The following is a 21,186-nucleotide window of genomic DNA, read 5'->3' as shown; positions in this document are numbered from 1 at the left end:
TTCACCACTGCTTACAGCTATGTTCTGATCAGCTGGAGGTGTTGGAACGGGGTTCTCGTCATGAGGCACAGGTTTACGAGCAGACGCAGTCAGCGTACTTGATGTGACCTTTATTCTTCTTGTTGAAGCCGGCGATGCTTGTGCAACAGAAATAACAATCATCATGATGATTCTGCGGCTCACGCCATATCATGGGCACCGCAAATGGCATGCTCGCGCGCTTGCCCACCAACCACTGAGTCAAGGTTGTGTGACAGCTTGTGCAGCAGATGTGTGGTGCCCAGCTCTGTTCTTGGTCCCCCACCTTACACCCGAAGTAGTGAAAGTAGGCGACCGTCATTTTCACTGCTGTAGATATACTTCGCTGTTGATCTTTTTTGGTATACCGACCACAGACATAACAGAAGTTGTCAGGATGATTGGTACAGGAACGCCTACTCATCTTTATCTGAAAGAAAGAAATATAACACAAGTTAACAACAATTGTACGAAATAGACATGTTAAAGACATATGTAAATTTCATTGAAATCCTGACTTCTCGGCAATGGGAATATTTCTGTTCCTGAAAATCCTGACGTGATACAGCAAAACGGTTATGATTTTTGAAATCAGCGTACCCAAATTAGTACGCTATATTTACACATCTCCAGTAAAAAAAAATTTTTGAAATTTGTTATTCAGTGTTTTCAAAAACGTTTTGGCTTCCAGTGATCAAGAAGAATAAGATCAATATTTGACCCTTTTGTGTGAGAAAACCTCAAATAAATCCCGCATATAGAAAGGTAATCTTGTAATAAACGCCCAAGTACATAAGAAGAGTCATCAGAAATGACAAGTTGGGCAAGAACACATTTAACATGATTAGGGAATAATTTGGGTTTAATCTTGCAGTCTGTACATTAAAGTGACATTGGACACCAGTTTCACGAACTTAAGGATCTCTCTTCTTCGGAAGAAGAATTAATCGCCCGATGAGAGTTTAAAGAGAGTTCACTATGCTGGAAGCACTCATTGAAAACTTCAAGATCAAGCCCCAATATGTCTCAAAAAGCTTCATAGAATTTGGGTCATAGTGGCCTGTTTATTCCAGTAACATGCCCATCCGTTGAACACCAAACATCATGCTGAGTTCCTCCAGCTGCAGATGCTGAGACACAGAAAGTGAAGGCAAAGCAAAAGTTACTGCATAAACCATATCGTCATGTATATCCCAAAGCTTCAAAGATGCTCGAAAATAAAACTCCCTCAAGGCCTACCGGATCTCCCACTGGCTAGAAAGAAATCTCCCTGCAGGCAAATTCAGTCATGATCTGTTGTGAGCTCTTGCTAACATGGCCAAGCTTAAAAATGTAATGAAAAGGGACATTTATGGTAGAGAGATAGATCATTCGTAATCGAATGAGTTCCCTTTTTTGTTTTTCTATTAACTGGTGGGGTGCACTTAGCAATGCATTCTTCTCTTGCAATCATTGATACTGCTTGCCGTCCATCATTGAGGCTTCGATACGTCAAACCCAGAACCTCTCTGAATGGCAGATCTACAACCTTAGTTGTGTCCGAATATAAAGAATATATATCCAAGATGGAGAGATACAAACAGGGATATTCATACTCTGTTAAAGTCGGTGCTGCTGAGGGCAGCTTCTTGGCAAGGGTTATATAACTGGATGGTTTGCCATTGCCTTCCAAGCAGTTAAGGCAGGAATTTGTAACTTGTTCACGGTGCCAACTCTTTGCGAAGGACACCGTGGGATCTTTAACATCCACCAACTAATTCCAGCAGACGGGGCTTCGAGTTTAACATTCATCTGAGAGATGGCACACACATTGATGAATCATCATGCCTGTGAAACACCGGGATGACAGTTAACAGTTGGGTCGAGGTTCGAACCCAGCTGAGACAGCTTAGACGCGAGTGTGCTTACCTCTAAGCAATCCTGCCAGCCCTTATTAGGGATATAGATAGACATAACAGATATAGATCCACATAAATCTGCTGTATAGGCAGGGTGCAATGAAGTTCAAGTGGAGTTGCAAGAGTTCATATCAACACTAGTCTTTCTTGACCAGGAAGCTTGAGTTTATTGTTAAATATTCCAAATTTTTCTGTTTGAAACAGTGTTCCATGGTGATTACCATTTTGTTCAAAACCATGGCAACACTATCATCTCTAAAGCTCGATATCATATCAGAGACGCAGAGAAGGAGATTCGGAATTAATGCAAAAAGGCCCCTTCCTCGGCTCTCAAAGCTGCAAAACTCCACGATGGCAATTGGGTGTAAAAGCCAAGAAAAGCAAATAGGAAAGCTGACGTAAGAAGAGAAATGTAAAATGCAACATTGTCGTCGAGAGAAAGAAGAAAGACCAGCAGATATAAATGCATTTTATGGCACTCGCATTTGATCAGCACGATTAGTGGAATTACTAAGTCACGGTGGTGTGATTAATTCAGACAGATTAATAGAAAGAAGGTATGGGTGGAGAGAAAGATTTCTTGTTCATGCTTATTGTTTATTTAAAAGCCATATTGACATCCAGTATTTTCATCAAGCATGACATATAGCACCTTTGGAAGCACGTCCATCCACTCCCCTTATGGAGATCTTTACGTGTCATTCCAACTGTCCCACCCCCCCCCCCGTCCCCATTTCTCTTTAATACCCAAAATTATATCCCTTCTTCAGTGTACTATATAATGTAACAACTACCACCCTGGTGGTGCCTCTACACCTGTCCTGCTGTTATCCCCCCCCTCCCTGTGAAATTAAGTAAACAAACTGAGAGATTCAATTATAATGTACTGTTGATGTAGTACAGGCATGATGGGCCAAATGACCTCTTCGTGTGTCCAAGCTCCTTGTACATGTACATCAACAGCTGGAGAAGAAACAGGAGACGGCGTTTCGCAGCAGATGAATAAGTCAAGTTTCGATCCACCATGTGTGCACGTTTCCAAAAATGGAACAATGACGATGGGAAAGGTTGGTTTTCACGACGAAATAATTCAACCAAACGTGCATTGCACAATCCAGTCTTAAAACAAACCTCCATATTCCATGACGATTTGTGGAGGATTTATGGGAAGGCGGTTTTATCAACCCCTTCCTACGGACTCTGTGAATAAAACTTCAAGGGGTTTGGGGCTTAATTAAATATTGTTTACAGGATTTATCAATTTTATTTAAATTGATGCCCAGACTCTGGCACACAAACTAGATGTGAATGAAGCGTACACTTAATGCTTAGGATGAGATCTACAATCCACATGTTAATAAAAGTCAAAACTTTAAGAACACTCGGTAGCCATCTTGGAGATCATGGCCAATTTGAATCCATTTATTTGTCAGGAGGTCATTGTCAATCTCTGTCCGAAATTTGGTGCTTTTACGATAAAACGAACCCACAATTATTTCACCATACTTCTGGACTAAATCAAGGAACAGCAAAAATACAAGGCATTGTTCAATGTGCATTCGCTTTATATCATTAAAAAAAAATTAATGAAATATAATTTGTCATAATCCCTGTGACCATCCAAACCGAGATCTTAAAGAAATGCTTCCACTTGGCTTCCGACTTCATCCGAACACCATTATATCATGGCTGTCCTTCGTAGCCACAAGGGCAGCGTTTTACATGCGACGTGCAAAGAACATGGGAATGTGAACTTGTTTATGACGTATAAGATTCTGAACAACACAACCACCCTCCGAGGGAGCGAGTGTTGTAACATGATGTGAAGGAGCCTGCGACAACATCAGACCACTTGCGACCCGCAGTCCAGACAGGAATTTGTAATTTGTTCAGGGTTCCGGTGGTAACTCGCCTACTCTTTTCAAAAGACGTCGAGGAGTCTTTAACTCAAGCCAATGACCGGTGCAGGTTGACCAGTCGTCCAGTTTAACGTCCTTCCAATGGACTGCACACGCACGTCGATGCCGAGCAACCTAGATACCAAGCACCTGGGTGATAGTTTATACCTGGATCGAGATTCGAACCTGGGTAGCTCGAATGTGACTCCATCACATACTACCCACTGAATCCCATTCCTCCAGCCTCCAGATATATCTCTCTTTCCTTAAGAATATTTCCATGTTTTACAAAAGTTCGGTTTCTCTTTGTCTGAAACATATCTTTGTCTGCTTGCAAGATTAAGACTCAATGGAAGGAAAGACTCACGTGTCACATTCAAAGCAGACCGGTTGACGCAATCACTTGGCTCTTGGACGCCAAAGTTAAGCATAACCTCTTCTGCTCTGTAGTCATAATCGCCCTCACCTCCTGTCAGAAGCTGGGATCAAGAAGCCCACCCCAAAAAACAACAACATGTTTCTAAAAACAGCAGCCAGAAAAAGTGATTAATTTGCCTTCAAAGTTCGACTGACTGGATGAGAGAATACAATTTTCTTACGCAGGGTTACAATACTGCACTAGCTTGAAACAGTCGAATAACTCCAACGGAACTAAAATAACCAGTTTAAACGAATTAATTTGCTTAAATACAGCATCTAAATCATTCGACAGTTACAAAAACACACGTTGAGAAAAAAAAAAGATATAGAATGGAATCCATGAAAGTCATGCCGGCGTGTCACAAGGTCATGCTCACGTGTGTCAGGACCATTGCGGTGCTCAATGAAGGCCTCAAACCCATGGCAAGGTTCAGGAGCAGCAGAAAGTTTCCAGGGAATCCTCCAGAGGAAAGAGCATCCGAGTACAGAAACCCAAGGCACTCAGTGCTCCGCACGTGGGGTCGGTCCTTCTGTTGGCACGACCTAATTAGGGTGTTGGGCCCTTTCTGGAGAAATCGATGTCATAGGGATTGAATGTACCATTATGACGATTCACACACACACACACACACACACACACACACACACACACACACACACACACACACACACACACACACACACACACACACACATCAGTCAGAAGTACAATCCCCCAGCTGAATACAGCAATGATGGAAACTTTACCTTTGTATATCAGTGAGTCTTTTAACCGAAGGGTTTGAGAACCTGTTCCGATGAGATGCGAGAATTCAAGGAGAGTGCAGCAAAATGACAGCAACCAAGACCTACGTTCTCCCACCAAGTCCAACAACATCCATCGCCCATCCCCCACACACGACCCTGTTGCCAACCCCACAATCTGTTCTCTCCACATCTTCCTTTTTATCATTTTTGTTTGCTAATTTTACTGATTACTCACAAGCTATACAGTCACAACCACAAACCTTCCTCAAGACGCTGGAGTCTACGATGCAACACCTTGCCCAGGTCAGAAGTTTGGAGTCGGATCAGATTATTGAGGGAATCAAGCTCTCCTGCCGCCCCCTTGCCACTGTCTGCTGTTGCACTCCCAGCCTGCGCTCCTGAATCCCTGAGCTCCCCTGACGGACTTCCACCCCGCCATCGCCACACACCCTCCTACTCGCCCCGCCCACATCCGCGTGCGCGGGCCCGAGAGCATGCCATCGAGCATGAGTCGCGGTGCTGTCTCTGGAAAGCCCTTTATCTCGCTTGGCGATCCGTTTGCCATTTGGTGCACAATGAACCGTCTGGAAAAAGGAACCATTTTCTCAGATAATGTACCATCACCTGGGAAAAAAAAAATATATATCATAATCAGCACTCAATCTGTCCCACATCTTCAATGTCATCCTTCAGGATGGCAAGTGCAGTTTCACGGCATGGAAATGCACTCGTCTGTGGAGTAGATGTTTGCCATTTCCCTCTCAGTGTGGTAGGGGATGTTCAACCAACAATCACCACATGACAACGCAGACATTCAGGCCACCGAGAACGCGCGCACGATGGTGAGGGTAAAGCAACAGAGAGGGACAGAGGTCAGAGAGTGTTGAGCCAAAAACCTGCTTAAGGATGTCGGCTTCGTCCTGTGGTAGTGTTATCAAAAATATTCCAGTGGTGTGCTGAAGTCATGCTGGCAACTCACGGGTCTTTTCAGGGTGTTCATCCGTCACACCACAACCAACATGAAGTCTGCAGTGGTGCAAGTGCTTGGCAATCCACACAAAGTTTATATCGCCTTCACCGAGTGTTATTCGATTGAGATTTTTTTTTTAATTACCTGGAGACACTTGGAAGATGATCTTTTAAAGTAATGCCCGAGTTCGACCTTTAACGAGTTAAGCCACACATTTCCAGGAGAACCTCACAACTTATTGCACCGCTCTGCATCATGCAGTGTCAATGGTTACAACTAGGGAATGAGAGGAAATCTATTCACGTTTACTGCAGGTACACATGGGGAAAAGGGCAACTAAATGAGAAATTTATAATTGCGAGGAAGGAAGAGATCTACAAGAGATATTCCTGGACAAACTAAACGAAGCTACGAGGATCTCCGGAAGGAGACAGGACTTCAATGAACGACTGTGGAATATGAAACGTCTCGTAAGAAGTTGGATGAAAAGAATTTATTTGAGGGTGCATAAAATAAGGCTCGAATCACATATCTGGGCAAGATGTCGACACGTGCGATACCGATACAAGTATGACAATTTTCCAAACACTCTCTCCGAAAACATCAATTTTTCGAGGGAGCAGGTCAGAGCAATTTACACAAGGATGTTAAAGAGTGTCTGGCATGCAGAGCAATACCTTGACTCATTCTCAGCCAGACCTATTGTGGAGTGGATGTGTCCTTTGAATATCCTTTCAGAGCTTGAAAAGCATTTCACCTTGCAGTGAAGTCAACATAATATTTGCAATATCTTTTAACATTTGCACTGTTCCTAATGTTGTTTTTGCACTGAAAAAGGTGTCCTTGATCTTTCCGAATTAACGAAGACAGAGACGGAAACAGAGACATAGAGACATTAAGAATTCCTTCAGCTTAATGATTGCCTGATTCAATAATCATCCGGATAATATAATCAACTGGAAAGAACCGTCCATCGTCGATGTTGCAACTCTTCAATGCCAAAACCTCTCCAAACACGGGCCCACAACCTTAAAGTGGGTCCACAATCTTAGTTGTGCACAGACACAGAGGTTAACCGATTAGGAGAGAGAGAGAGAGAGAGAGAGAGAGAGAGAGAGAGAGAGAGAGAGAGAGAGAGAGAGAGAGAGAGAGAGAGAGAGACAGAGACAGAGACAGAGACAGAGACAGAGACAGAGACAGAGACAGAGAGAGAGAGAGAGAGAGAGAGAGAGAGAGAGAGAGAGAGAGAGAGAGAGAGAGAGAGAGAGAGAGAGAGAGAGAGAGAGAGAGAGAGAGAGAGAGAGAGAGAGAGAGAGAGAGAGAGAGAGAGAGAGAGAGAGAGAGAGAGAGAGAGAGAGAGAGAGAGAGAGAGAGAGAGAGAGAGAGAGAGAGAGAGAGAGAGAGAGAGAGAGAGAGAGAGAGAGAGAGAGAGAGAGAGAGAGAGAGAGAGAGAGAGAGAGAGAGAGAGAGAGAGAGAGAGAGAGAGAGAGAGAGAGAGAGAGAGAGAGAGAGAGACACACGAACAGAGACAAAGACAGAAGGAGAGGGAGAGAGAGAGGGGAGAGAGAGAGAGAGAGGAAGAGAGACAGAGAGAGCAAGAGAGAGGGGGGACAGAGGCAGAAAGGCAGAGACAGATAGACAGAGAGAGAGGGGGGAGGAGAGGGAGAGAGAGAGAGGAAGAGAGAGGGAAAGAGAGACACACACACACACACACACCAGAGAGAGAGAGAGAGACAGACAGACAGAGTGGGAGACAGAGAGAGACACACAGAGGAGAGAGAGAGACAGACATAAAGACACACAGAGGAGAGAGAGAGAGACAGACATAAAGACACACAGAGCAAGAGAGAGTCAGAGAGAGAGAGAGAGATAGAGAGAGACACACAGGGACAGAGACAGAGACAGAGAGACAGAAGGAGAGAGAGGGGGAGAGAAAGGGAGAGAGCGAGGGAGAGAGGGGGACAGAGACAGAGACAGAAGGAGAGAGAGAGAGACAGACAGACAGACAGAGAGACAGACAGACAGAGAGACGGGTAGAGAGAGAGAGAGAGAGAGAGAGAGAGAGAGAGAGAGAGAGAGAGAGAGAGAGAGAGAGAGAGAGAGAGAGAGAGAGAGAGAGAGAGAGACAGAGAGAGAGAGACAGACACAGACACACAGACAAAGACAGAAAGACACACACACACACACGGACTGAGACAGAGAGACAGAAGGAGAGAGAGAGGGAGAGAGACAGAGAGAGAGAGAGAGACAGAGAGCAAGAGAGAGGGGGGGACAGAGGCAGAGAGGCAGAGACAGATAGAGAGAGAGAGAGGGGGTGGGGAGAGAGAGGGGTGGGGAGAGAGAGGGGGTGGGGAGAGAGAGGGGATGGGGAGAGAGAGGGGGTGGGGAGAGAGGGGGTGTGGAGAGAGAGGGGTGGAGAAAGAGAGAGAGAGAGAGAGAGAGAGAGGAAGAGAGAGAGCAAGAGAGATAGAAAGAGAGAGCGAGCGAGAGAGGGAAAGAGAGACACACACACACACACACACACACACACACACACACACACACACACACACACACACACACCCCACAGAGAGAGACAGACAGACAGACAGACAGAGAGGGAGACAGAGAGAGACACACAGAGAAGGAGAGAGAGAGACAGACAGAAAGACACGCAGAGCGAGAGAGAGTCAGAGAGAGAGACACACACAGGGACAGAGACAGAGACTGAGAGACAGAATGAGAGAGAGAGAGGTAGAGAGAGAGGGAGATATAGAGGGAGAGAGCGAGGGAGAGAGGGGGACAGAGACAGAGACAGAAGGAGAGAGAGGTAGAGAGAGAGAGGGAGATATAGAGGGAGAGAGCGAGGGAGAGAGGGGGACAGAGACAGAGACAGAAGGAGAGAGAGAGAGAGAGCGAGAGAGAGACACACAGGGACAGAGACAGAGACAGAAGGAGAGAGAGAGAGGGAGAGGGAGAGGGAGAGGGAGAGGGAGAGGGAGAGAGACAGAGAGAGAGAGAGAGAGAGAGAGAGAGAGAGAGAGAGAGAGAGAGAGGGAGAGAGCGAGGGAGAGAGGGGGGCAGAGACAGAGACAGAAGGAGAGAGAGAGCGAGAGAGAGGGGGATAGAGAGAGGAGGGGGGAGAGAGAGAGAGAGAGAGAGAGAGAGAGAGGGAGAGAGAGGGAGAGAGACGGACACACACGGACACACACGGACACACACGGACACACACACACACACACACACACACACACACACACACACACACATTGCTGGAATTATAGATAGACGAGTACGTGCCCGTAAAAAAAAATTAATAAATAAATATTCAAACCGCGAACAACAAACAACAACCACACAGGCCGTTTTTTCGCTCTCGAGTGCCCGTACGTGCATGACCCGGAAGTTCGCATATTATTCGCATTTACGATTTTTCACAATTTAGTTTTAATACCCAATTATTCAATGAGCGCCAACGTATTTTACCTTTTCGCAATGTCGTGGCAAGGAAAAACAAAAAGAGAAGAGAATAGAGAGAAAAAAAATTTACTTCCTGGTTCGGAGCACACCAGCACTCTGATGTTACCGAAATTTATACACCGTCTAATATGAAAACGATCAGAACTTGGTGCATTGTGTTTATCTATAAATGCGCATAAGAAATAGAGAAATTATTAGAATACATGAAGTCATCATTATCCGGAAGTCCGTACGTTGTAACCCGTAATGGATCCAGAAGCCCATACGTGTAACCTCGAATGGGGAACGCGGCTGAGCTTCCCTTTCCCATCGGCCACGCCCACGCAACAACGTGTCTATCATTGGTTTGGTAAATAAATGGCCAAAACTTGGGAAGCACTTGTCCGATTAATATCAAATCTTGAAAAGGCACATCCTCGGGTCCCCAGCAATATACCTGGCAAGTTTCAATTAGATCGGACCAGCGGTTGTCGAGAAACGGCGGTCACACACACACACACACACACACACACACACACACACACACACACACACACACACACACACACACACACACACACACACACACACACACAGATTGCTGGAATTATAGATAGATAAAACATAAAGTACACCGAGACAAATTACAAACAAAATTCCACTCGCACAGCATATCTACTGTAGGTCCTACACACCTCTCCAATATACCTAATTACAAATTACCAAAACAAACATGTCTTGCCAGCCTGGATAATCAATTTAGAGGAAAGAGATTTGTTACTTCAGAACATTTGTTAGGCCAAATAATAATAATAATAATAATAATAATAATAATAATAATAATAATAATAAAATACCAGTTGATCATCCCTGCCTGCTTCCTTTTTTGAACCTGACTCTATTATTTATTTTGTCATACATCCCCAAAAAATCTCACCTGTGTCTGTAGGAAGCTGTGCAGTGAAGCAACTTTACCACTTAAAAAGTGGGGGGACTGACAGTTATTTCCCCAACAGACGGGGTAACCTGACTGCCCTGATGCAAACTAAACAATAACACAACAAAAACCAAACAACATACGACTCTTGCACCATTCTTTGAATCGATCATTTTCCCAATGTCGATATGGAGTTTTTATAGCTTCTATCAAGCCGCAGCGCCGAGAGCTGTACCGCTGCTTTCCGTTTCCTTTTACGATATGCGAGCAAAACTGATCTGTGTACATGTCTGCGTGGGCAAGTTCCATCGCAGCCACTGCAGTAAAATTCACTGCACACTTCTGATGAAAAAGATTCAAAATATAACTGTTTTAAATTTTTTTGCAAATTGCACGACAAATGTAGAATGTAGACAAATTGCGTGAACGTGACGAATTATTTTCATGATTTAAGCTTCAGTTTTTGAAGGTGGTTTTCATCTGTTTGCAAATTCTTGATGGGCTCTGCTCGCTATGTAATGCTTTCTCTGATTTCGCTTGTGGGGAGTTGTTGGACCATAGAGCGCCGGTGAGTCGACATACCATATGTACAAATCTGTGGTTTAAATGTTTACTGTAGATCGACATAGAAAGATGGCACAGCCAATAATTATAATCTGCACGAAATGTGTAGTTTTTTTGTATTTCGCCATAAATTTATTATGTATTTGTTTAGAGCTGTGGATTGTATTTTTTAACAGGCTTGTGTACATGACGTGACAGGGTTACGACCCACGTCATATTTGTTTGGGCGTAGAAAAATGGCATATCTGGGAAATGACTCATGCAATGTTTGTTGGGGTGAGGGGGGATGAGAAGGTAAAAAAAATTGGCATGTGGGACACTCAAATCTGGTGGCCGTTTTGAAAAAAATAATTAATAATAACAAACAACAATAAAAAGGGCCCCCTCCTTCCATAAAAAAAATGGATGATAAACTGTTTGTTTGTTTTTTAATTTGGCCTTAAACCTTTCTTTCAACAGTAACTCCAGTCTCGTGGAAGAGGTTGTATGTACAAGGTACTTCAAAAACATTATTTTTTTATCAACAAAGCGAAAAGCACATGGAAGAGTTAGAACACAGAACAAATCAGAATGCAACAGAACAAAAGAAACAACATAAAGAGTGGGAAAAACAACAGCAGGGTTGAGGGATAAAATAGAGGGAGACTTCGACAAATAAGGAATGTGGAGAAGAATGAGGGGTGGGGGAGGATGCACAGGGTGGACAAGATGGATACAGAAAAACTCTCAGGAAGGAAAAACTGGAAATTTGGAAAGAGGTAGGTGGTTACGGAGGTAGAACGGATCATGGTTTTGGATGGGGGGTGAGATGGTGGTGAACAGTTGTCTTGAAGATCTGGAGGGAAGAATGAGATTGAAGACAGAATACATTTTGAATAGATTGATGAGCTCACAATGCTGTGACAGAATAATGTAGTCAGGAATGACCACTTACTCTGGCATCGTGAAACACGAGCAATCAATCGATCAATAAATAAATAAATAACTAAATTGGAATATCAATTGGGTGATCTATCTAATATATAAAGCCAAGTTCATGTCTGTGGGTCTGTGTGTGGGTCACAAGTGCCGCCCTTTCTCCAGTCCACGACCCCCAGCCGTCCAGAGATCACCACCAACATTTTCTCTTCACGTAGTTCAGATTGTTTTAAAGGCCTCATGTACATTTGAGGACTGAACAATGCATCTTCTATCATTAAATGAAGATACCGTCTTGAAGAAACAAAGGTATGTTTTGATTATAACTCAAACGAGGTAATGTATGTTTTGTTTGCAGTGATCGTGGCAGCTGCCTATGTACACCACCCAATGAAGGTACGTTCATTCTCATATTATGCAGAGGAAAATAAATAGTGATATTTCATTTAAAAAAAAAAAACTTTGTGGGACGTCAAACACAGTTACTTTCTGTCTGCGAGGCAGCGACGTGTCACTTATAACTCAATGTTTGCTTACCAGAATTTGCAATGACTGTTTCATGCAAAAAAATCCTGTTTGCTTCCATGTGACGTATGTAAATAAACAACCCTACACATGACGCTATCACGCAGCGACATCTGCAATAGCAGGAAATTCAGTAATTGGAGCCTTTTTAAAAAAAATAACATCCGAATGTGGGATGTATGTGTGGGTCTGTGGGTGGATGTGTGGGTCTGTGGGTGCATGTGTGGGTCTGTGGGTGGATGTGTGGGTCTGTGGGTGTTTGTGTGGGTCTGTGGGTGCATGTGTGGGTCTGTGGGTGCATGTGTGGGTCTGTGGGTGCATGTGTGGGTCTGTGGGTGCATGTGTGGGTCTGTGGGTGCATGTGTGGGTCTGTGGGTGCATGTGTGGGTCTGTGGGTGCATGTGTGGGTCTGTGGGTGCATGTGTGGGTCTGTGGGTGGATGTGTGAGTCTGTGGGTGCATGTGTGGGTCTGTGGGTGCATGTGTGGGTCAGGGGGTGCATGTGTGGGTCTGCGGGTGCATGTGTGGGACTGTGGGGGCGTGTGTGGGGCGGTGGGAGCATGAGTGGGTCTGTGGGAGCATGTGTGGGCCTGTGGGTGCATGTGTGGGTCTGTGGGTGGATGTGTGAATCTGTGGGTGGATGTGTGAATCTGTGGGTGCATGTGTGGGTCTGTGGGTGCATGTGTGGGTCTGTGGGTGCATGTGTGGGTCTGTGGGTGCACGTGTGGGTCTGTGGGTGCATGTGTGGGTCTGTGGGTGCATGTGTGGGTCTGTGGGTGCATGTGTGGGTCTGTGGGTGCATGTGTGGGTCTGTGGGTGCATGTGTGGGTCTGTGGGTGCATGTGTGGGTCTGTGGGTGCATGTGTGGGTCTGTGGATGCATGTGTGAGTCTGTGGATGCATGTGTGAGTCTGGGTGTGTATGTGTGAGTCTGTGGGTGTATGTGTGGGTCTGGGGGTGGATGTGTGAGTCTGTGGGTGCATGTGTGGGTCTGTGGGTGCATGTGTGGGTCTGTGTGGTGCATGTGTGGGTCTGTGGGTGCATGTGTGGGTCTGTGGGTGCATGTGGGTCTGTGGGTGCATGTGTGGGTCTGTGGGTGGATGTGTGGGTCTGTGTGTGGATGTGTGGGTCTGTGGGTGGATGTGTGGGTCTGTACAAGGTACGTTTTCATTACAACGAAAATGCACGTGATTAATATTTGAAGCGTTTCATTTTTTTAAATGTCCCTTTGTCGGTGTTTTGTATGTACTGTATGCTGTTGAGATGTCCAGTGGTGTGTTCATTTACCAAGCAGCTAGCTAGCACTTGCCAAGCCAGCCGTTCCTTATCACCAGTTTCTTATGGAGTGCTTGCTTGAGTGCTTAAGCAACTTGGCAAGCGCTCTATAAGAAACTTTGTAACTGAACACACCCCAGATTCATGACACGGCGATGAGAATAAACGTCTCTCGCATCATTATTTCAGCCATATCGATGAATTCGTCCCTTAAGGAGTGGGTGGGAGGAGGAAGGGGTAGGAAGAGGGACCAGCAACGCCGGGTACCCCTGCGAGTCCAACATATACAAGAAAGTTTGTGTGTTTATTCGTTTATGAATTCGGACCCAGCAGGAACCAGTGCGACCAAACTTTGCATGGCCTCCTCTTTCATCTCGAGTTTAGACCCTGAAGACAATTTCGACTGCAAAGACCTCTAAAGAGCCTTCAAGACCCCTCAGACCATATAGGCCCAAAGACCCTTTAGACGCCAAAGACTTTTAAGACCCCTAATACCTTTTAAGAAGCTGAGGACCCATAAGACCCCTTACATCCATAAGACCCTTGAAGAACCCCTCTGACCATTAAGACCAAAGACCCGGAGGACCCCTTTCGGGCCATTAACGGTAACTTTAAGACCCTTTCGACACTTTAGACACCTTTAGATGCCTTCACCCTTTAGGTCTTTTTACACCCGTAAGACTCCATAAGTCCCTTTAGACCTTGCATAGACCTCAACATTACTTAGACCCTTTACACCCTTCAGACAGATTAGAGAGCTTTGACCCTTGACCATTTAGAGCTTGAGACCACTTTGACCTTTTTAAACTATTTTCACATGCTTGAGAGAAGACCCTTTCGACCCCTTCGAGACTAACTACCATTGGAACATACCCTTGAGACCATCTTGAACCTTTGAAGCGCACACCACGCAAACATCTGTAGGATAGTCTTCTTGCAAAACACAGAATATAGTTTTTTTGTTTTTTTCAGCCAGTGTTGTACAAACTCTATCCACTCATGAGGTGAGTACTCTGCCAGTTGAAAAATAAAGTGGATCTCTGCAAAGGAAAGCTATTTGTAGGCATTAGATGATGGAAGAGTGTCATCGGTTATTTGTGAGACCATTTGGCAGCAAATGTTAATAAATATCCGTCCTTGGCTCAGGAATAGCAAAAGCAAAGGCCCAAGTGGGACAAACATTGATTTGAAGCAGAATATGTGACTGCAATTGCAGGGTAAGGTCTGAATGAGTTTTTCTTCCAAAATCCTCATGTATGCAGAATTGTGTGCCGTAATGAAGCAGGACTTCAATCCTTTTGAGAGCAGTTCATGATAAGAAAAAGCAGTTGAAAATATTGCATAGGATGGAAATGCACTCAGTGTGAGTTTGAGAGGACACCATCACGCGATCACCTTTATTAACCTCCGCCATCGAAAATGGACGGAGGTTACCGATTTCACCCGTCTGTTTGTTACTTACAAAATCTAAAGATTTCGTAAGTATATTGATGACTTCCGTTTCTGTTTGTTTGTTTGTTTGTTTGTTTGTAGGCACGATAACTCGAGAACGGAAGAAGCTACCAATGTCTAATTACACCACGTGATTCAGGAGGGTGATGGCTAGTGCTAATTAGATTTTGGTCAAAATCGGTCAAAGGTCAAGGTCACGGTGAGGTCAAATATTCAATTTTTGATGGTTTGGTACAAATAACTCGAGAACGGAAGAAGCTACCAATGTCAAATTACACCACGTGATTCAGGAGGGTGATGGCTAGTGCTGATTAGATTTTGGTCGAAATCGGTCAAAGGTCAAGGTCACAGTGAGGTCAAACATCCAAAAAATGATAACTCGAGAACGCAAGAAGCTACCAATGTCAAATTACACCACGTGATTCAGGAGGGTGGTGGCTAGCGCTGATTAGATTTTGGTCAAAATCAGTCAAAGGTCAAGGTCACGGTGAGGTCAAACATCCAAAACATTCGATTTTTGATGGTTTGGTACAGAATCATCGTAGAAACTTCTAGTTTGCGTCGCTACCTTCTCGAGAGACAGCTTTTATTAGACAAGGTCAGAGGTCAAGTTGAAGACTTCGTAAGTACCAGTCTATGACTGCTTGTTTGTTTGTTTGTTTGTTTGTGAACAGTATTACAGAAAAAAACTCCCGGACAGATTTCGACGAAACTTGGTGGGGGGATTAGGTATGGTCCAAGGATCATGCCATTAGATTTTGGACTTGGTGCAAAGTCCAATATGGCCGCTATGGCGGCCATTTTGAAGAAATATTTGAATTTTATTTTTGCATTTCTTCATGTTTTAAGTGATTTGCAACCCAAAAAAAAAATTGTTAGAGAAAAAAAAAAATTTTGCAACTTTTTTTCAAAAAAATTTCGATTTTATTTGAAAAATATTTGAATTTTTTTTTTTTTTTGCATTTCTACATGTTTTCAATGATTTCCACCTCCCCCCCAAAACAAATTGTTAGAGAAAATAAAACCAGTAATTTTGCACCTTTTTTTTCAAAAAAATTTCGATTTTTTTTTTTGGAATTTCTACATGCGCGTCGATCTCGTTTAGTTTATTCAATCGTGGTTCAGTAGAGTCTGATCCGTTTTGACCTGCAATGAATAGGATATCAGGTTCACTTAAGTGACCCAGCAGTATTGGCGGTGGAGGTTTTGCACTCTACCGAGTGCTCCCCCTCTAGTTCCTACTGTCGTGATGTAGCGCCAGTTGAAAACAATGAAGAAAAGAGAATAATAAAAGAAAGCTACAGCACATCAGATTTATCGGACGAGTCGGACGGACGACGGATTTATCGGACGAGTCGGACAGACGACGGATTTATCGGACTAGTCTGGACCAGTGTTTCTCAACCGGGGTTCCTCGGAATCCTAGGGTTCCGCAAGAGGTCTCTAGGGGTTCTGCGAGAAACAGTAATAAATAGGCCAATGTATTTTTGAGTAGTTTTTGTTTGATTTAATCTTCGTAATTTTACTATACACGTACTATAGATATTTTTTTTTTGTGAATTAAAATCTCAGTGTGAGGTCTCATAAACGAGCAGTATTTTTTTTTTCATTGCCAATATATTTTTTAAAAAGGGGGGTCATTTTTTCCTTAAACCAGGTATCCGGAAAAAAAATATTATATTTACCACGTGAACTATGATAAAATATAAAAGAGCTGGATATTAATAATGGTATATAATAATTTTTTATGCAGGGGTTCCCTGAGACATGAAAACTATTTCAAGGGTTCCACAAGGGTAAAAAGGTTGAGAAACGCTGGTCTAGACTCGAGAGATCTCGAGTCAATCCACTCTGTGCGAGTTTCTGTATGTGACGTCAACGCTGTGATTCGCTGAAGTCAACTTTTTTTAGGGGCGGGGCATAGCAAGTTGTGAAAAGCACCAGAAATGATTGAAATATTGCTCTAATTATCCCATTTTTGATTAAAAAAAAAACGGGTGATTTCTTCACCCGGAAGGTCAAGTTAATATATAAATAAACCAATGTCACCCTCCGTATCTTGCCAAAAGGTGACCACGTGTGACTTCTTTAAGGTCACACTGAGGTGAACAGAGCTGCTATCCACCAGGAGCGACTCCTTGAGGAATATCTGCCTACGAGAGATTCCGATGAGAATCCTTCTACAGAGTAACCATGAAAAATATGCTTTTGCCTCATAACGTCACCAAATGACATCATAATGTCTCAAGCTTGACATATCTAGAAAGCACTCATCGAGGTGTTCAATTTGAGGTACTACACGATATGGTTCCTAAAACTTGAAAATTTGACCTTGGGGTCAAATATGTTTGACCTCAGGCGCTAACCATGAAGGTCAAGGCCAATCGCCACCAAAAATTAATCAGCTGAGCACCAGACCATGAACTATATTCCCATGAAGTTTGAAGACGATCTGATCAAAATTACTCAAAAAATAAGGGTTTCGTCGACTCCCCTGATTTGCGACAAAGTGACCTTGACCTTTGACCTTGACCTTCAAAATTTTATGCGCTGAAAGGGACCTCTATAGGCCTCTGATATGCGAAGTTACAAAATTTCCAATGACAACTGTGCTCTGCAGAGTCATTTATACGTGATTACAGACCAAAAAACAAACAAACAAACAAAAAAAAAAAACATATGAAGGTCAAGGCCAATCTCCACCAAAAATTAATCAGCTGAGCACCAGACCATGAACTATATTCCCATGAAGTTTGAAGACGATCTGATCAAAATTACTCAAAAAATAAGGGTTTCGTCGACTCCCCTGATTTGCGACAAAGTGACCTTGACCTTTGACCTTGACCTTCAAAATTTTATGCGCTGAAAGGGACCTCTATAGGCCTCTGATATGCGAAGTTACAAAAATTTCCGATGGTAACTGTGCTCTGCAGAATTTTTTATACGTGATTACAGACAAACAAACAAAAAAATAGAAAAAAAATAAAAAAACATACAAGCTGACTAACATATCTTGCAAAAACTTAGTTTTGGCAAGATAATAACCAGAAAGTTTTGCATGTCATGGGACCTTTAAAGATGCACCAATATGTCTTTGGAAGACATATTACCATTGGGACTGATCACAAACCCTTGTTAGGTCTCCTGGGAGAAACCAGGGCCATTCTGCCCACATCATCAGGTTGTGTACAAGGTGGGGCGTTGACCCTTACCGGTTATGACGATTCATTGGTTTACCGCCCGGGTAAGGAAATGTACTCTGCTGACGTGCTCATTCGCTTGCCACTTCCCGTAACCATCCCAGAACCTCCACAACCTGGCAATATCATTCATCTCATGGCTAACGTCATTCACGATGAGGCACCAGTAACTGCTAAGCAGATTGTTTGTGCTACCAATAGCAATCCAGATTTGTCACAAATGAAATGCTGTGTTATGTCAGGTCATTGAGCATCACTACTGGAAGAGGCACTCTCTTGATACAGACTGCCTGCTTTGGGGTAGCTGAGTGATAATTTTCCCACGGAGTTTAGGTGGAATTATCAGTGAAGTCCACAATGCTCTTCCAGGCATAGTCACCATGATGGCTAGTGCCCGAGCCCATGTTTGGTGGCCTGGTTTGGACAGTGACTCATGTGTCGAGTCCAGTGTTTGCCATTGTTACACTTGACAAGCCCATGCCAAGACACTGCCACAGTCTCCATTGGCCATGTGGTCGTGGCCATCAAAACAATGGTCCAGACTACGCATCGACCATGCTGGTCCATTTCAAGGGAAGCTTTTCCTTATCGTCGTTGATGCCCACTCCAAATGGATTGAAACTCGTGGTGCCATCCTCATCCTCTGTTGTAACAATTGAAGCTCTACGTACCATGTTCGCGCAACATGGTATTCCAAACTCCATTGTATCAGATAATGGATCGTCATTTATGAGTTCAGAGTTTCAGAACTCTTGTAAAATGAATGACATCAAGCACAATACATCTGTTCCCTACAAACCTGCCAGTAATGGTTAAGCTGAACGTGCTGTTCAGGTCATCAAGAATGGTGTAAGCCGTGTCAAGGAAGACCATTCAACCTCGTCTGGCTCGTGTGTTGCTCAACAAGCGCACCAGACCACATCAAACCACCGGTCGCTCGCCTGCCAAGGTTCTGTTGGGTCATGAATCAACAACACGGTTATCATGAGTGCACCTGGACGTAACGGTCAAGGTCGAGAATAACAAGTATCAACAGAAACGTAATCACGACCAGGAGTCTGAACACTGCAACTTCCAGATCAACGATCCTGTGTACGTGTTAAACTCCGGATGTGGAACCAAGTGGTCATCTGGCATCATTATCGATAGCATTGGTAAAATGATGTTTCTTGTGAAGTTGTGTGATGGTAGATGCATGCATAAACATGTTGACCAACTCAGGTTACATCATGGGGAGCCAAACATTGAACCAGCTCAAGTGCCTTTGTCACCCACTCCTATATGAACACCACCTGCATGTGAACCTGAGGCGTTTCCTCATGAAAGCTTTTCACCCATTAATGTACCTGAACTCCTTCCCGACCCTGTACCCATTATTGAGAAACCCACAGCAGTTGCAAGGACAGCCCTCCACTAGCCCTTGGAAGATCAGCTCGTGTCTGTAAGCCTCCTGAGCGTCTTGATTTGTAAAAAAAAAAAAAAGTAAAAAAAAGGGGGGGGGGTTGATGTATCAGTGGTTTATGATCATGCATACAGACATGGGTGCACCAGGGTGTGGTTAAGCAGAGTCAGGTGACCCGCCCATGATCCGATGCTGGATGTGCCGTGTTGTGCCCGTGTCCAGATAAAACCTGTTGTTCCCACTTCAGAGCCTTCGTCCATATCTATCGAGTACATTACAATCCCCCTGTTTTTTCAAAAAGCGTGGGGATAATAAGAACATCTATTTGTGAAAATCAATTGGATCAACTTTTTGCTGAGAGGTCTTCATTAAGTTTGTGTTGTATTTTTATTGAACCGTTTTTGGGTCCGTTCTGCATTTAATATGACTAGTACGTGCCCGTACGTGCTTGGCCGTATGTGCAAAAAATAAATGAATAAATAAACTTTCAAACCGCGAGCCAGGAACAACAACCACACAGGCTGTTCCTTCGCTCTCGCATGCCCGAACGTGCGTGGCCATACGTGCAAGCCCGTATGTGCAAACCCAAAAAAATTTAAATTAAATTTAAAAAAAACTTTCAAACCGCGAGCCAGAAACAACCACACAGGCTGTTCCTTCACTCTCGCATGCCCGAACGTGCGTGGTCATACGTGCAAGCCTGTATGTGCAAACCCAAAAAAATTAAAATAAAATTAAAAAAAAACTTTCAAACCGCGAGCCAGAAACAACCACACAGTCCGTTCCTTCACTCTCGTAAACGACGACTGGATTGGGGCATTGTTTTTATCGATAAATGCGCATAAGAAATCGAGAAATTATAAGAATACAGTAAGTCATCACTATCCGGAAGTGGTGCGTGCCCGTACGGAATGTTCACACCATTCCACGAATTATCGCTTGCATTGAAGTAAAAACTGTTGTGATACTTACACACACAGAGTTAATTAAAATCCAAATTAAAATCAATTTTACCTCCCTGTCTTTGCTTGCCATAACATTCGCTGCCATTGATCATTGCCACTCCTATGCCACAGTAACTAAGGCATCGATCCCCATTGTACCGGCACGGCACGTGACGTCATCGTCGGCAGACCGCGCACCGGCCGACGCAGCCACACCTACGCAACAACGTGTCCTGTGATTGGTAACTAAATGGCGCATCGGCCATGCCTACGCAGCAACATGTCCTTTCATTGGTTGGTAAATAAATGGCCATAGCTAGAGAAGCCCTTGTCCGATAAATATCAAACCTTGAAAAGGCACATCCACAGGGCCCCAGCAATATTCCTGGCAAGTTTCAATTAGATCGGACCAGTGGTTGTCGAGAAACAGCGAACACACACACACACACACACACACACACACACACACACACACACACACACACACACACACACACACACACACACACACACACACACACACACACACACACACACACACACATACACGCGCGCTGCTGGAATTATAGATAGATACTAAGT

General features: G+C 44.0%; 1 protein-coding gene across 13 annotated transcripts in view; it reads right to left on the bottom strand.

Moving 5' to 3' along the window:
• The window catches only part of LOC147028422 (corticotropin-releasing hormone receptor 2-like), a 262,752-nt gene that overhangs the window by 240,603 nt on the left and 963 nt on the right, over window positions 1-21,186 (bottom strand). For 4 of the 13 annotated variants that reach the window (XM_085878795.1, XM_085878796.1, XM_085878793.1 and 1 more), the window contains exons 2-3: window positions 4,612-4,764; window positions 4,182-4,293 (exon numbers count right to left, since the gene is read on the bottom strand). In XM_085878795.1, the coding sequence (XP_085734921.1) occupies window positions 4,182-4,293; window positions 4,612-4,764 (265 nt within the window). Of the gene's footprint in view, window positions 1-4,181; window positions 4,294-4,611; window positions 4,801-4,981; window positions 7,255-21,186 lie in introns of those variants that run through there. The other 9 variants (XM_085878801.1, XM_085878802.1, XM_085878803.1 and 6 more) reach the window with 9 other exon arrangements.

The sequence above is a fragment of the Eptatretus burgeri genome, chromosome 4, assembly GCF_056783735.1.
Source record: "Eptatretus burgeri isolate ZD-2024b chromosome 4, Ebu_testis_v1, whole genome shotgun sequence".
Taxonomy (NCBI): domain Eukaryota; kingdom Metazoa; phylum Chordata; class Myxini; order Myxiniformes; family Myxinidae; genus Eptatretus; species Eptatretus burgeri.
Note: the sequence above shows the minus strand (reverse complement) of the source record. Positions and strands in the feature narration are given on the sequence as shown.